A 16,695-nucleotide genomic window follows, 5' to 3' on the forward strand; every position below is an offset into this window, starting at 1 on the left:
ACACCTCGTTCAGCAACCGGAAGTCAATACAGCTCAGCAAGCACCGGATAGACATGGTCGGATCTTCCAGTACCCGTCACGACACGTCATGTGCCGAAGAATTTTGTACAGGCTGCAGCTTGCTGTTGTTTTTTGCTAGACGTCCCGTAGAGGAGTGCATTGCAATAATCGAGCATCAAACGCGCTTTGCCGGCCGCTGGGCCCGTGCGTCACCGCCCCGGGCACTTGACGTGCGACTTGATTGTCCGTTTTGTCTCCAGGAGGTGGCGGAATCGCGAAGCCATCGCTTCAGCCAGGGCATGAAGCTGGAGGCCGTGCACCCAACACTGCCCTTCAGCATCGCCCCGGCCACAGTCACCAAGGTGCGTTCGCCGACGCACAGCGACAACGGCCGCTGGCTCCTGCCGCTGGCTCCTGCCGCTGGCACGGGTATGCAGCTCAGATGAGAGAGGGAGCTACTCTCCCGCTCCTTTTCTGCCTCTCGCCACCGCGGGGCGCTGCGGTGGCGAGACGCTGACTCCCTTCGCCTGGGTATGCCGGAGGTCGTGGGTTTGCGTGTTCTCTCTCCCTGTGGTGGTCACGTGGAGTTTCCTCCGGGTCCTCCGGTTTTTTTTTTAAACATGGTTTAGTTTATAGAATACAATAAATATATAAGGCAGAGAAACAAAGAGAAAATATAAAAATCAGATTTATATAATCAATTTGAGTCTTCCTAATCCAGTATTTATGTAATCATTAAACATATCATGTCTGTCATAGGTGAAGGCCTGGGCTGCACAGTGGAACCTGGCCCTTCAATCTTACTTGCCAGCGTGAATGTGGCATTCGTTTTGTTCTTTGAGCCTTAGGCGTTTCCGCTGAATCCTAAGCAATCCTAGGAAGACCACCACCGCCCAGACGAGCTCAAGCCTGTGGCAGGCCCTCTCGTCTTGGTACAGCTAACACCTCGGGAGTAGTTCTCATTTGACGTTACCATGGCGAAGACCAGTTCACCGCAAGACAGACTTGCTGCAAGCGCGTGTTTGCGTGTGTGGGTTTTCGTATGTGTTTGCGTGTGTTTGTGTGTGTTTGCGTGCGTGTGTTTTCGTATGTGTTTGCGTGTGTTTGTGTGTGTTTGCGTGCGTGTGTTTTCGTATGTGTTTGCGTGTGTTTGTGTGTGTTTGCGTGCGTGTGTTTTCGTATGTGTTTGCGTGTGTTTGTGCGTGTTTGCGTGTGTGTGTTTTCGTATGTGTTTGCGTGTGTTTGTGTGTGTTTGCGTGCGTGCTTTTGCCTGTGGGGAGCGGTTGCACAGTGGTTTGTACACTGTGCTACTAACCCGGTGACTGGCGTTCAATTCCCTATCATGGCCAAGACCAGTGACGATCATCTGAACCGGTCCTGGGCCTCCCCTAGGTCGACTCGGCCTCAAATGAGCACCTGTTGTGATGTGTAAACATCACTACTAGGGAGACAAAGACGGTCGATCCTGGTGCTGGCCCCCCACCTCTTCGTGTGCCATGCCGGCTTTCATAGGTGCTCGCTAACGGAACTTGCCCCAGCAGTCTGTTAAGGCTATAACGGGGGATCGTTGTCTTGTTTGTGCATGTGTGTGCATTACAGTGTGTGTGTGCGCACGTCACAGTGTGTGTCGGACGTGGTGCTGGCCAGGCCCACCCTCTCGTGCGCCGTGCCGGCCTTCACAGGTACCGCTCGCTAACAGTACTTGCCCCAGCAGTCTGTTAAGGCTCTCCGGGGGGGGGGGGGGGGGGGTTTTGTTTTTGTGCTTGTGTCAGGTGCTAAGCGAGCGGTTTTTCGTGGTGGAGATGGACGCGGCGGGTGGGGAGGTGGCGCCGCTCGCCCCCCTCGTGTGTTCCCTCGATGGCCCCATCGCTCTGCCAGCGCAGTGGAGCCTCAAGAACGGGGTGCCCTGCACGCCGCCCCCCGGTATGGCAATTGTGGATCTGAGAACCAAACCGCCGGTGTGGCAGTGCCACGGGCGAAACTATGCCGTAGGTTTGTCCTGGCAGTGTTTACGCCGTTTGCCTGCATCGGTAGTTGTGTCCGTCGTGAGGCGAGACTCGCCGAGTCCCAAGACTATCTTTCAGGACCCGTGGAGAGAATTTTGACCAGTTGCACGAATGGGTGCATTTGATGCATTGTGCGTATGTATGTTCAACCTCTTTCGTGCCGTACCGAGCCAACCGTGCTCATCAGAGGTGTGTGTGCCACATCCATTGTGGGAGAAGGCCATTCCTGTCCTTCCATCCCGTGGGCACCTCTGTGAGCGCCCACAAACCTGCAGGATCCCCAGGCCTCGGCCTGCGTCGTGCTGGAACACAGGGTGTGCGTGTGTCACGTCCGTGTGTTTGTGTGTGTCATGTCCGTGTGTGTTTGCGTGTGTCACGTCCGTGTGTGTTTGCGTGTGTCACGTCCGTGTGTGTTTGCGTGTGTCACGTCCGTGTGTGTTTGCGTGTGTCACGTCCGTGTGTGTTTGTGTGTGCCACATTTGTGTGTGCTGCATCTGCGTGTGCGCCACTACGGGAACCACTTTTATGTAAATGTTGGCAGAACATTTTCCAAACTTGTAGGGAATAGGGATTTGTCTCACCGTCTCTTTAAGTGCCCTCAAAGTGCACCTAGCCTGGCACCAGCACTATAGTAACGTCACCATCACCTAGTTGCGATTGGCGGCTGTTGTGTATGTGTCTGCACTCGTTATGTCTGTGTTGTGTTTGTGAATGCCCTATGTCGACTCAGCCTTAACTGAGTACCTAGTGTAGTGTGTAAACATCGCCACTGGGCAGACAAAGGCGGCCGGGCGTGGTGCTGGCCACCCACCCCCTCGTGTGCTGTGCCGACCTTCATCGGTGCTTGCTAACAGCACTTGTCCCAACAGTCTGTTAAGGCTATACGGGCATTTTTGTTATATTTGTTGTGTGTGTTTGGTAGTGTGTAAGTGCGTGTATGTGTCTTAGTCACGGGCCTCTGCTAGGTCGACACAGCCTGAAATGAGTACCTGGTGCATTGTGTATAAAACATCAGCCCTGGGAGACCAAAGTAGCCGGACGTGGCACTGGCCACACCACCCCCTTGTGTGCCATTCTCGCCTTCGCAGGTGCTGCTCGCTAATGGCATTCGGCCCGACAGTCTGCAAGAGGCTACACGGAGGCATCCTGGTGCGTGCGTGCTCACGAGCGCCGGTGTGTGTTGGTGTGCGTGGTGTGCGTGGTGTGCGAGCGGCAGGCTATGAGGGACAGGATTTTGACTGGGCCGAGTACTTGAAGAGCTCGGGAGCGGAGGCGGCGCCTGGTTCGTGCTTCCTGACGGTACGCTTCACTTCCCGTGCGCCGTCACATTCGTGGGAAGCCACGGCAGAGGCAGGGCCGCTCCGCTGGACTGCAAAGTGGCCAAGAGGTGGCAGTACAGCAAGTAGATCACATTTGCCTAAAGACAAGGCCTATGTTATTTCCTAGTGTTCGTGCGTGTGGTTGGTCGATTGCCCGCCGAGTTGCCACGGTCGCTCACGGTGAATGCGTTGCTGGCAACAGTTGCCGCGACCTCCAGGCCTCCACCGGCGGAGACGCCGCCCCCTGTCCACGCCGCACCGGGAGGCAGTGGTCGCCCAGCTGTGTGCAGCGCTTTTCTCCGCTCGTTTGTTCGAGGTTCGCGGTTCGAATCCGGCGGCCGCCCTGGTTAATGCTGCGGGGATGCGAACGGTAAATGTACGCGCCCGTCCGTTTCACGGTGGACGGTTAAGGATCCTGTGACGTCATTCAAAAAAAGGGGGCGTCATGGACAACATTTGTAAAATTTGAAAAATTACCCCGCAAATTACAGTCTGCTCACCTATAACGCGATAAACGGGCCCAATTAGCACCCGACGTTCCGGACAAGAACGACTCTGAGTACTTGTGCTGTGAAGAAGGGCCATTGCCTGAAACGTCATCTATTATACAGTCTATTCTCCTGTAACGTGGCAGTAGTAGTTGTGCTTCTGAAGGACACCACGTTATGTAAAAATCGCGTTCTAATAAATTATATGCAATGTAGGGTAAAGCACGGTCCGCGACAACACGTGAGATGCGTACGCAAGATGAACAAAGACTGAGGTGCATGGGTAGCATCTAGAAGCATCCAGCAGCATCCCACCTTCTGGGATGCTATGCCAAGGCAGCCGCACTACTGCTTATTCACTCGATCGCGTTATACCCATATTCGCATCCGCGTAATAAAAAAAAATGTTCCCGAATGCATTCCTCGCGTTATATCCGGCACGCGTTATGAAAGCAACACGCGTTACAGGAGAACGGACTGGACTCGACTACCATTACACACTCGGCAACATCTCCCCCTTCCTGGGATTGCCCCCGCGCACGTTACAACGATAGCCGGCGGTACCAAATGTGCTCGCGATGGCGATGGTGAACGTGCGCGTGTGCATGCGTGTGCCGCAGGACGAGCCGCAGCACGGGTTCATCCAGGGGATGCGCCTGGAGGGGGTGAACCCGCTGCTTCCCAGCGAGCTGTGCGTGGCCACCGTCACACACCTCCGCCACCACCTCATGTGGCTGCGTCTGGAAGGTAAGGTGGCGGTGGCGGTGGTGGTGGTATTTTTAATTGTTGGGCGGCAGAGCCTCGGGTTCGATTCCCGACTCGGGGTGCCTTTCTGCATGGGGCTTGTACGTTCTCTCTCTCTCACCCCTTCTTCTGCGTGTTTTTCTTCAGGGTTCTGCGGTTTCCTCCTCATAATGAACCCCCCACCCCACCAATGTCGAGGCAGCTCTCGCTTTATCGCTCGAGATGCGTTCCTGGAGAAGTGAGCACTCGCCGAATCAGCACTAAAAGGGGTCGTTATTCCATTGTTGTAAGTGGGGATGCGTTCCCGACAGTGTTATTTGTTACGTATGAGCAATATTTATGAGGGCTTCTTCGGGGTATCGGTAATGGCGCCAATAATAATACAGATGGTAATCATTAGTTCATAGCTAAAAATAATACATTCTTATAACACCATCAAGTAAGCATTACGTACTGTACTCACGAAAGCATTCTACTGTACTCCGACATGGCAGCGGTGAGAGAGGAGGTTGGAGGAGCTGCTGATTCTCTCCCAGTCCGGGGTCACTCTCAGAGAAGGGTTGCAGGCCCTCCGTTGTCTTTGCGATGCCTTAGGTCTACATTTCTATGCTGAGGTTTCTTTTAGGCGTAGTGAGACTTGATCTTGGTCTCGTGAGTTCTCACCTGACTAAATAGATTTTTAAAAATGTCATCGTGATAATCGAATCGTGAGTGTGGGGTCTGATTGGCTGAGAGCGTGGGTCGCTCTCATTGGCTGATTGAATGATGGGGGTGGGTATGATTCTCCTAAGCACTATTTTGTTTTCCTTTTATTAAATTGTACGGGGCAAAGAGTGCTGTAATAAATCCGTGTTCTATGGAGTCGTGCTATGCAAGGTCTGCCTGCATTTAACTGGAATTGGCCAAACATCCCCGCTGCTGACAATTTACTGGCAGGACTCTGCCAAGCTTTCGCGAGGCTCTCCCGGGTACACAACGCAGTGGTAACGAGAGGAAGAAATCCGCGCAGGGCTTCTCTGTGCCCACGTTCCCTTGCGCGTTCGACTCCTCCAGCAGGGAGCGGAGAGAGGCTCTCTCTGTGCATTGGCTTGCAGCTTGCCCGTCCGTTTTGTGCCACGCGTGTGCGTGCAGGCCTGCAGCAGCCGCAGCCTGACTGCATAGTGGACGTGCGCTCCATGGACATCTTCCCCGTCGGGTGGAGTGAGTCCAACGGTTACCCGCTGCGGGCGCCCCGTCGCTCCCCACGTGAGCACCGGGGACGCACGGGGGACTCGCACGGGAGACACGGGGTGACGTGAGGGAGACGCGGGGTGACGCGAGGGAGACGCGGGGTGACGCGAGGGAGACGCGGGGTGACGCGAGGGAGATGCGGGGTGACGCGAGGGAGACGCGGGGTGACGCGAGGGTGACGCGAGGGAGACGCGGGGTGACGCGAGGGAGATGCGGGGTGATGCGAGGGAGACGCGGGGTGATGCGAGGGAGACACGGGGTGATGCGAGGGAGACGCGGGGTGACGCGAAGGAGACGCGGGGTGACGCGAGTGAGACGCGGGGTGATGCGAGGGAGACGCGAGGGAGACGCGGGGTGACGCGAGGGAGACGCGGGGGAGATGCAGGGGAGACGCGGGGTGATGCGTGGGAGACGCGGGGGAGACGCGGGGTGACGCGGGGGAGACGCGGGGTGACGCGAGGGAGACGCGGGGTGACGCGAGGGAGACGCGAGGGAGACGCGGGGTGACGCGAGGGAGACGCGGGGGAGACGCGGGGGAGACGCGGGGTGATGCGTGGGAGACGCGGGGTGACACGAAGGAGACGCGGGGGAGACGCGGGGTGACGCGAGGGAGACGCGAGGGAGACGCGAGGGAGACGCGAGGGTGACGCGGGGTGACGCGAGGGTGACGAGGGAGACGTGGGGTGACGCGAGGGAGACACGAGGGAGACGCGAGGGAGACGCGGGGTGACGCGAGGGAGACACGAGGGAGACGCGGGGTGACGCGAGGGAGATGCGAAGGAGACGTGGGGTGACGCGAGGGAGACGCGGGGGAGACGCGGGGTGATGCGTGGGAGACGCGAAGGAGACGTGGGGTGACGCGAGGGAGACGCGGGGGAGACGCGGGGTGATGCGTGGGAGACGCGGGGTGACACGAGGGAGACGCGGGGTGACGCGAGGGAGACGCGAGGGAGACGCGGGGTGACGCGGGGTGACGCGGGGTGACGCGAGGGAGACGAGGGAGACGTGGGGTGACGCGAGGGAGACACGAGGGAGACGCGAGGGAGACGTGGGGTGACGCGAGGGAGACGCGGGGTGACGCGAGGGAGACGCGGGGGAGACGCGGGGTGATGCGAGGGAGACGCGAGGGAGACGCGAGGGAGACGTGGGGTGACGCGAGGGAGACGCGGGGTGACACGAGGGAGACGCGGGGGAGGCGCGGGGTGATGCGAGGGAGACGCGGGGTGACACGGGGGAGACGCGGGGTGACGCGAGGGAGACGCGAGGGAGACGCGGGGTGACGTGGGGGAGACGCGGGGGAGACACGAGGGAGACATGGGGTGACGCGAGGGAGACACGAGGGTGACGCGAGGGAGACGCGGGGTGACGCGAGGGAGACACGAGGGAGACGCGGGGTGACGCGAGGGAGATGCGGGGTGACGCGAGGGAGACGCGGGGTGACGCGAGGGAGACGCGGGGGAGACACGGGGGAGACGCGGGGTGACGCGAGGGAGACGCGGGGTGACGCGGGGGAGACGCGGGGTGACGCGAGGGAGACGCGGGGTGACGCGGGGGAGACGCGGGGTGATGCGAGGGAGACGCGGGGTGACACGAGGGAAACGCGGGGGAGACGCGGGGTAACGCGAGGGAGACGCGAGGGAGATGCGGGGTGACGCGGGGGAGACGCGGGGGAGACGCGGGGTGACGCGAGGGAGACGCGAGGGAGATGCGGGGTGACGCGGGGGAGACGCGGGGGAGACGCGGGGTGATGCGTGGGAGACGCGGGGGAGACGCGGGGTGACGCGAGGGAGACGCGAGCGAGACGCGGGGTGACGCGGGGGAGACGCGGGGGAGACGCGGGGTGATGCGTGGGAGACGCGGGGTGACACGAGGGAGACGCGGGGGAGACGCGGGGTGACGCGAGGGAGACGCGAGGGAGACGCGGGGTGACGCGGGGTGACGCGAGGGAGACGAGGGAGACGTGGGGTGACGCGAGGGAGACACGAGGGAGACGCGAGGGAGACGCGGGGTGACGCGAGGGAGACACGAGGGAGACGTGGGGTGACGCGAGGGAGACGCGAGGGAGACGTGGGGTGACGCGAGGGAGACGCGGGGTGACGCGAGGGAGACGCGGGGGAGACGCGGGGGAGACGCGGGGGAGACGCGGGGTGACGCGAGGGAGACACGAGGGAGACGCGGGGTGACGCGGGGTGACGCGAGGGAGACGAGGGAGACGTGGGGTGACGCGAGGGAGACACGAGGGAGACGCGAGGGAGACGCGGGGTGACGCGAGGGAGACACGAGGGAGACGCGGGGTGACACGAGGGAGATGCGGGGTGACGCGAGGGAGACGCGGGGTGACGCGGGGGAGACATGGGGGAGACGCGGGGGTGACGCGAGGGAGACGTGGGGTGACGCGAGGGAGACGCGGGGTGACGCGAGGGAGACGCGGGGGAGACGCGGGGTGATGCGAGGGAGACGCGGGGTGACACGAGGGAGACGCGGGGTGACACGAGGGAGACGCGGGGGAGACGCGGGGTGATGCGAGGGAGACGCGGGGTGACACGGGGGAGACGCGGGGTGACGCGAGGGAGACGCGAGGGAGACGCGGGGAGACGCGGGGGAGACACGAGGGAGACATGGGGTGACGCGAGGGAGACACGAGGGTGACGCGAGGGAGACGCGGGGTGACGCGAGGGAGACACGAGGGAGACGCGGGGTGACGCGAGGGAGATGCGGGGTGACGCGAGGGAGACGCGGGGTGACGCGAGGGAGACGCGGGGGAGACATGGGGGAGACGCGGGGTGACGCGAGGGAGACGCGGGGTGACGCGAGGGAGACGCGGGGTGACGCGGGGGAGACGCGGGGTGATGCGAGGGAGACGCGGGGTGACGCGAGGGAGACACGAGGGAGACGCGGGGTGACGCGAGGGAGACGCGGGGTGACGCGGGGGAGACGCGGGGTGATGCGAGGGAGACGCGGGGTGACGCGAGGGAGACACGAGGGAGACGCGGGGTGACGCGAGGGAGATGCGGGGTGACGCGAGGGAGACGCGGGGTGACGCGAGGGAGACGCGGGGGAGACATGGGGGAGACGCGGGGTGACGCGAGGGAGACGCGGGGTGACGCGAGGGAGACGCGGGGTGACGCGAGGGAGACGCGGGGTGACGCGAGGGAGACGCGGGGTGACGCGAGGGAGACGCGGGGTGATGCGAGGGAGACGCGGGGTGACACGAGGGAGACACGGGGGAGACGCGGGGTGACGCGAGGGAGACGCGAGGGAGATGCGGGGTGACGCGGGGTAGACGCGGGGGAGACACGAGGGAGACACGGGGTGACGCGAGGGAGACACGAGGGAGACGCGGGGTGACGCGAGGGAGGCGCAAGGGAGACACGGGGTGACGCGAGGGTGACGCGAGGGAGACGAGGGAGACGTGGGGTGACGCGAGGGAGACACGAGGGAGACGCGAGGGAGACGCGGGGTGACGCGAGGGAGACACGAGGGAGACGCGGGGTGACACGAGGGAGATGCGGGGTGACGCGAGGGAGACGCGGGGTGACGCGGGGGAGACATGGGGGAGACGCGGGGGTGACACGAGGGAGACGCGGGGTGACGCGAGGGAGACGCGAGGGAGACGCGGGGTGACGCGGGGTGACGCGGGGTGACGCGAGGGAGACGAGGGAGACGTGGGGTGACGCGAGGGAGACACGAGGGAGACGCGAGGGAGACGTGGGGTGACGCGAGGGAGACGCGGGGTGACGCGAGGGAGACGCGGGGGAGACGCGGGGTGATGCGAGGGAGACGCGAGGGAGACGCGAGGGAGACGTGGGGTGACGCGAGGGAGACGCGGGGTGACACGAGGGAGACGCGGGGGAGGCGCGGGGTGATGCGAGGGAGACGCGGGGTGACACGGGGGAGACGCGGGGTGACGCGAGGGAGACGCGAGGGAGACGCGGGGTGACGTGGGGGAGACGCGGGGGAGACACGAGGGAGACATGGGGTGACGCGAGGGAGACACGAGGGTGACGCGAGGGAGACGCGGGGTGACGCGAGGGAGACACGAGGGAGACGCGGGGTGACGCGAGGGAGATGCGGGGTGACGCGAGGGAGACGCGGGGTGACGCGAGGGAGACGCGGGGGAGACATGGGGGAGACGCGGGGTGACGCGAGGGAGACGCGGGGTGACGCGGGGGAGACGCGGGGTGACGCGAGGGAGACGCGGGGTGACGCGGGGGAGACGCGGGGTGATGCGAGGGAGACGCGGGGTGACACGAGGGAAACGCGGGGGAGACGCGGGGTAACGCGAGGGAGACGCGAGGGAGATGCGGGGTGACGCGGGGGAGACGCGGGGGAGACGCGGGGTGACGCGAGGGAGACGCGAGGGAGATGCGGGGTGACGCGGGGGAGACGCGGGGTGATGCGGGGGAGACGCGGGGTGACGCGAGGGAGACGCGAGCGAGACGCGGGGTGACGCGGGGGAGACGCGGGGGAGACGCGGGGTGATGCGTGGGAGACGCGGGGTGACACGAGGGAGACGCGGGGGAGACGCGGGGTGACGCGAGGGAGACGCGGGGTGACGCGGGGTGACGCGAGGGAGACGAGGGAGACGTGGGGTGACGCGAGGGAGACACGAGGGAGACGCGAGGGAGACGCGGGGTGACGCGAGGGAGACACGAGGGAGACGTGGGGTGACGCGAGGGAGACGCGAGGGAGACGCGGGGAGACGCGGGGGAGACACGAGGGAGACATGGGGTGACGCGAGGGAGACACGAGGGTGACGCGAGGGAGACGCGGGGTGACGCGAGGGAGACACGAGGGAGACGCGGGGTGACGCGAGGGAGATGCGGGGTGACGCGAGGGAGACGCGGGGTGACGCGAGGGAGACGCGGGGGAGACATGGGGGAGACGCGGGGTGACGCGAGGGAGACGCGGGGTGACGCGAGGGAGACGCGGGGTGACGCGGGGGAGACGCGGGGTGATGCGAGGGAGACGCGGGGTGACGCGAGGGAGACGCGGGGTGACGCGAGGGAGACGCGGGGTGACGCGGGGGAGACGCGGGGTGATGCGAGGGAGACGCGGGGTGACACGAGGGAGACACGAGGGAGACGCGGGGTGACGCGAGGGAGATGCGGGGTGACGCGAGGGAGACGCGGGGTGACGCGAGGGAGACGCGGGGGAGACATGGGGGAGACGCGGGGTGACGCGAGGGAGACGCGGGGTGACGCGAGGGAGACGCGGGGTGACGCGAGGGAGACGCGGGGTGACGCGAGGGAGACGCGGGGTGACGCGAGGGAGACGCGGGGTGATGCGAGGGAGACGCGGGGTGACACGAGGGAGACACGGGGGAGACGCGGGGTGACGCGAGGGAGACGCGAGGGAGATGCGGGGTGACGCGGGGTAGACGCGGGGGAGACACGAGGGAGACACGGGGTGACGCGAGGGAGACACGAGGGAGACGCGGGGTGACGCGAGGGAGGCGCAAGGGAGACACGGGGTGACGCGAGGGTGACGCGAGGGAGACGAGGGAGACGTGGGGTGACGCGAGGGAGACACGAGGGAGACGCGAGGGAGACGCGGGGTGACGCGAGGGAGACACGAGGGAGACGCGGGGTGACACGAGGGAGATGCGGGGTGACGCGAGGGAGACGCGGGGTGACGCGGGGGAGACATGGGGGAGACGCGGGGGTGACACGAGGGAGACGCGGGGTGACGCGAGGGAGACGCGAGGGAGACGCGGGGTGACGCGGGGTGACGCGGGGTGACGCGAGGGAGACGAGGGAGACGTGGGGTGACGCGAGGGAGACACGAGGGAGACGCGAGGGAGACGTGGGGTGACGCGAGGGAGACGCGGGGTGACGCGAGGGAGACGCGGGGGAGACGCGGGGTGATGCGAGGGAGACGCGAGGGAGACGCGAGGGAGACGTGGGGTGACGCGAGGGAGACGCGGGGTGACACGAGGGAGACGCGGGGGAGGCGCGGGGTGATGCGAGGGAGACGCGGGGTGACACGGGGGAGACGCGGGGTGACGCGAGGGAGACGCGAGGGAGACGCGGGGTGACGTGGGGGAGACGCGGGGGAGACACGAGGGAGACATGGGGTGACGCGAGGGAGACACGAGGGTGACGCGAGGGAGACGCGGGGTGACGCGAGGGAGACACGAGGGAGACGCGGGGTGACGCGAGGGAGATGCGGGGTGACGCGAGGGAGACGCGGGGTGACGCGAGGGAGACGCGGGGGAGACATGGGGGAGACGCGGGGTGACGCGAGGGAGACGCGGGGTGACGCGGGGGAGACGCGGGGTGACGCGAGGGAGACGCGGGGTGACGCGGGGGAGACGCGGGGTGATGCGAGGGAGACGCGGGGTGACACGAGGGAAACGCGGGGGAGACGCGGGGTTACGCGAGGGAGACGCGAGGGAGATGCGGGGTGACGCGGGGGAGACGCGGGGGAGACGCGGGGTGACGCGAGGGAGACGCGAGGGAGATGCGGGGTGACGCGGGGGAGACGCGGGGGAGACGGGGGGTGAGGCGGGGGAGACGCGGGGTGACGCGAGGGAGACGCGAGCGAGACGCGGGGGTGACGCGGGGGAGACGCGGGGGAGACGCGGGGTGATGCGTGGGAGACGCGGGGTGACACGAGGGAGACGCGGGGGAGACGCGGGGTGACGCGAGGGAGACGCGAGGGAGACGCGGGGTGACGCGGGGGTGACGCGAGGGAGACGAGGGAGACGTGGGGTGACGCGAGGGAGACACGAGGGAGACGCGAGGGAGACGCGGGGTGACGCGAGGGAGACACGAGGGAGACGTGGGGTGACGCGAGGGAGACGCGAGGGAGACGTGGGGTGACGCGAGGGAGACGCGGGGTGACGCGAGGGAGACGCGGGGGAGACGCGGAGGAGACGCGGGGTGACGCGAGGGAGACACGAGGGAGACGCGGGGTGACGCGGGGGTGACGCGAGGGAGACGAGGGAGACGTGGGGTGACGCGAGGGAGACACGAGGGAGACGCGAGGGAGACGCGGGGTGACGCGAGGGAGACACGAGGGAGACGCGGGGTGACACGAGGGAGATGCGGGGTGACGCGAGGGAGACGCGGGGTGACGCGGGGGAGACATGGGGGAGACGCGGGGGTGACGCGAGGGAGACGGGGGGTGACGCGAGGGAGACGCGGGGTGACGCGAGGGAGACGCGGGGGAGACGCGGGGTGATGCGAGGGAGACGCGGGGTGACACGAGGGAGACGCGGGGTGACACGAGGGAGACGCGAGGGAGATGCGGGGTGACGCGGGGGAGACGCGGGGGAGACGCGGGGTGATGCGGGGGAGACGCGGGGTGACGCGAGGGAGACGCGAGCGAGACGCGGGGTGACGCGGGGGAGACGCGGGGGAGACGCGGGGTGATGCGTGGGAGACGCGGGGTGACACGAGGGAGACGCGGGGGAGACGCGGGGTGACGCGAGGGAGACGCGAGGGAGACGCGGGGGAGACGCGGGGTGACGCGAGGGAGACGAGGGAGACGTGGGGTGACGCGAGGGAGACACGAGGGAGACGCGAGGGAGACGCGGGGTGACGCGAGGGAGACACGAGGGAGACGTGGGGTGACGCGAGGGAGACGCGAGGGAGACGTGGGGTGACGCGAGGGAGACGCGGGGTGACGCGAGGGAGACGCGGGGGAGACGCGGGGGAGACGCGGGGGAGACGCGGGGTGACGCGAGGGAGACACGAGGGAGACGCGGGGTGACGCGGGGTGACGCGAGGGAGACGAGGGAGACGTGGGGTGACGCGAGGGAGACACGAGGGAGACGCGAGGGAGACGCGGGGTGACGCGAGGGAGACACGAGGGAGACGCGGGGTGACACGAGGGAGATGCGGGGTGACGCGAGGGAGACGCGGGGGTGACGCGGGGGAGACATGGGGGAGACGCGGGGGTGACGCGAGGGAGACGTGGGGTGACGCGAGGGAGACGCGGGGTGACGCGAGGGAGACGCGGGGGAGACGCGGGGTGATGCGAGGGAGACGCGGGGTGACACGAGGGAGACGCGGGGGTGACACGAGGGAGACGCGGGGGAGACGCGGGGTGAGGCGGGGGAGGCGCGGGGTGACACGGGGGAGACGCGGGGTGACGCGAGGGAGACGCGAGGGAGACGCGGGGAGACGCGGGGGAGACACGAGGGAGACATGGGGTGACGCGAGGGAGACACGAGGGTGACGCGAGGGAGACGCGGGGTGACGCGAGGGAGACACGAGGGAGACGCGGGGTGACGCGAGGGAGATGCGGGGTGACGCGAGGGAGACGCGGGGTGACGCGAGGGAGACGCGGGGGAGACATGGGGGAGACGCGGGGTGACGCGAGGGAGACGCGGGGTGACGCGAGGGAGACGCGGGGTGACGCGGGGGAGACGCGGGGTGATGCGAGGGAGACGCGGGGTGACGCGAGGGAGACACGAGGGAGACGCGGGGTGACGCGAGGGAGACGCGGGGTGACGCGGGGGAGACGCGGGGTGATGCGAGGGAGACGCGGGGTGACGCGAGGGAGACACGAGGGAGACGCGGGGTGACGCGAGGGAGATGCGGGGTGACGCGAGGGAGACGCGGGGTGACGCGAGGGAGACGCGGGGGAGACATGGGGGAGACGCGGGGTGACGCGAGGGAGACGCGGGGTGACGCGAGGGAGACGCGGGGTGACGCGAGGGAGACGCGGGGTGACGCGAGGGAGACGCGGGGTGACGCGAGGGAGACGCGGGGTGATGCGAGGGAGACGCGGGGTGACACGAGGGAGACACGGGGGAGACGCGGGGTGACGCGAGGGAGACGCGAGGGAGATGCGGGGTGACGCGGGGTAGACGCGGGGGAGACACGAGGGAGACACGGGGTGACGCGAGGGAGACACGAGGGAGACGCGGGGTGACGCGAGGGAGGCGCAAGGGAGACACGGGGTGACGCGAGGGTGACGCGAGGGAGACGAGGGAGACGTGGGGTGACGCGAGGGAGACACGAGGGAGACGCGAGGGAGACGCGGGGTGACGCGAGGGAGACACGAGGGAGACGCGGGGTGACACGAGGGAGATGCGGGGTGACGCGAGGGAGACGCGGGGTGACGCGGGGGAGACATGGGGGAGACGCGGGGGTGACGCGAGGGAGACGTGGGGTGACGCGAGGGAGACGCGGGGTGACGCGAGGGAGACGCGGGGGAGACGCGGGGTGATGCGAGGGAGACGCGGGGTGACACGAGGGAGACGCGGGGTGACACGAGGGAGACGCGGGGGAGACGCGGGGTGATGCGAGGGAGACGCGGGGTGACACGGGGGAGACGCGGGGGTGACGCGAGGGAGACGCGAGGGAGACGCGGGGAGACGCGGGGGAGACACGAGGGAGACATGGGGTGACGCGAGGGAGACACGAGGGTGACGCGAGGGAGATGCGGGGTGACGCGAGGGAGACACGAGGGAGACGCGGGGTGACGCGAGGGAGATGCGGGGTGACGCGAGGGAGACGCGGGGTGACGCGAGGGAGACGCGGGGGAGACATGGGGGAGACGCGGGGTGACGCGAGGGAGACGCGGGGTGACGCGAGGGAGACGCGGGGTGACGCGGGGGAGACGCGGGGTGATGCGAGGGAGACGCGGGGTGACGCGAGGGAGACACGAGGGAGACGCGGGGTGACGCGAGGGAGACGCGGGGTGACGCGGGGGAGACGCGGGGTGATGCGAGGGAGACGCGGGGTGACGCGAGGGAGACACGAGGGAGACGCGGGGTGACGCGAGGGAGATGCGGGGTGACGCGAGGGAGACGCGGGGTGACGCGAGGGAGACGCGGGGGAGACATGGGGGAGACGCGGGGTTGACGCGAGGGAGACGCGGGGTGACGCGAGGGAGACGCGGGGTGACGCGAGGGAGACGCGGGGTGACGCGAGGGAGACGCGGGGTGACGCGAGGGAGACGCGGGGTGATGCGAGGGAGACGCGGGGTGACACGAGGGAGACACGGGGGAGACGCGGGGTGACGCGAGGGAGACGCGAGGGAGATGCGGGGTGACGCGGGGTAGACGCGGGGGAGACACGAGGGAGACACGGGGTGACGCGAGGGAGACACGAGGGAGACGCGGGGTGACGCGAGGGAGGCGCAAGGGAGACACGGGGTGACGCGAGGGAGACACGAGGGAGACGCGGGGTGACGCGAGGGAGACGCGGGGTGACGCGAGGGAGACGCGGGGGAGACATGGGGGAGACGCGGGGTGACGCGAGGGAGACGCGGGGTGACGCGAGGGAGACGCGGGGGTGACGCGAGGGAGACGCGGGGTGATGCGAGGGAGACGCGGGGTGACACGAGGGAGACACGGGGGAGACGCGGGGTGACGCGAGGGAGACGCGAGGGAGATGCGGGGTGACGCGGGGTAGACGCGGGGGAGACACGAGGGAGACACGGGGTGACGCGAGGGAGACACGAGGGAGACGCGGGGTGATGCGAGGGAGGCGCAAGGGAGACACGGGGTGACGCGAGGGAGACACGAGGGAGACGCGGGGTGACGCGAGGGAGACGCGGGGTGACGCGAGGGAGATGCGAGGGAGACGCGGGGTGACGCGAGGGAGACACGGGGTGACGCGAGGGAGACGCGAGGGAGACGCGGGGTGACGCGAGGGAGACGCGGGGTGACGCGAGGGAGACGCGGGGTGACGCGAGGGAGACGCGAGGGAGATGCGGGGTGACGCGGGGTAGACGCGGGGGAGACACGAGGGAGACACGGGGTGACGCGAGGGAGACACGAGGGAGACGCGGGGTGACGCGAGGGAGACGCGGGGTGACGCGGGGGAGACGCGGGGTGATGCGAGGGGGACGCGGGGTGACGCGAGGGAGACACGAGGGAGACGCGGGGTGACGCGAGGGAGATGCGGGGTGACGCGAGGGAGACGCGGGGTGACGCGAGGGAGACGCGGG

At 67.1% G+C, this 16,695-nt stretch overlaps 1 protein-coding gene across 6 annotated transcripts in view; it reads left to right on the forward strand.

The window, feature by feature from the left end:
- Positions 1-16,695, forward strand: part of LOC133356587 (scm-like with four MBT domains protein 2) — a 56,300-nt gene that overhangs the window by 14,622 nt on the left and 24,983 nt on the right. For all 6 annotated transcript variants that reach the window (XM_061574181.1, XM_061574180.1, XM_061574178.1 and 3 more), the window contains exons 8-12: positions 261-362; positions 1,773-1,923; positions 3,223-3,305; positions 4,434-4,560; positions 5,689-5,802. In XM_061574181.1, coding sequence (XP_061430165.1) covers positions 261-362; positions 1,773-1,923; positions 3,223-3,305; positions 4,434-4,560; positions 5,689-5,802 — 577 coding nt within the window. The remainder of the gene's footprint in view (positions 1-260; positions 363-1,772; positions 1,924-3,222; positions 3,306-4,433; positions 4,561-5,688; positions 5,803-16,695) is intronic.

This window comes from Lethenteron reissneri, chromosome 54 (genome assembly GCF_015708825.2).
Source record: "Lethenteron reissneri isolate LAM-NWPU_2019-01 chromosome 54, ASM1570882v1, whole genome shotgun sequence".
Classification (NCBI taxonomy): Eukaryota; Metazoa; Chordata; class Hyperoartia; order Petromyzontiformes; family Petromyzontidae; genus Lethenteron; species Lethenteron reissneri.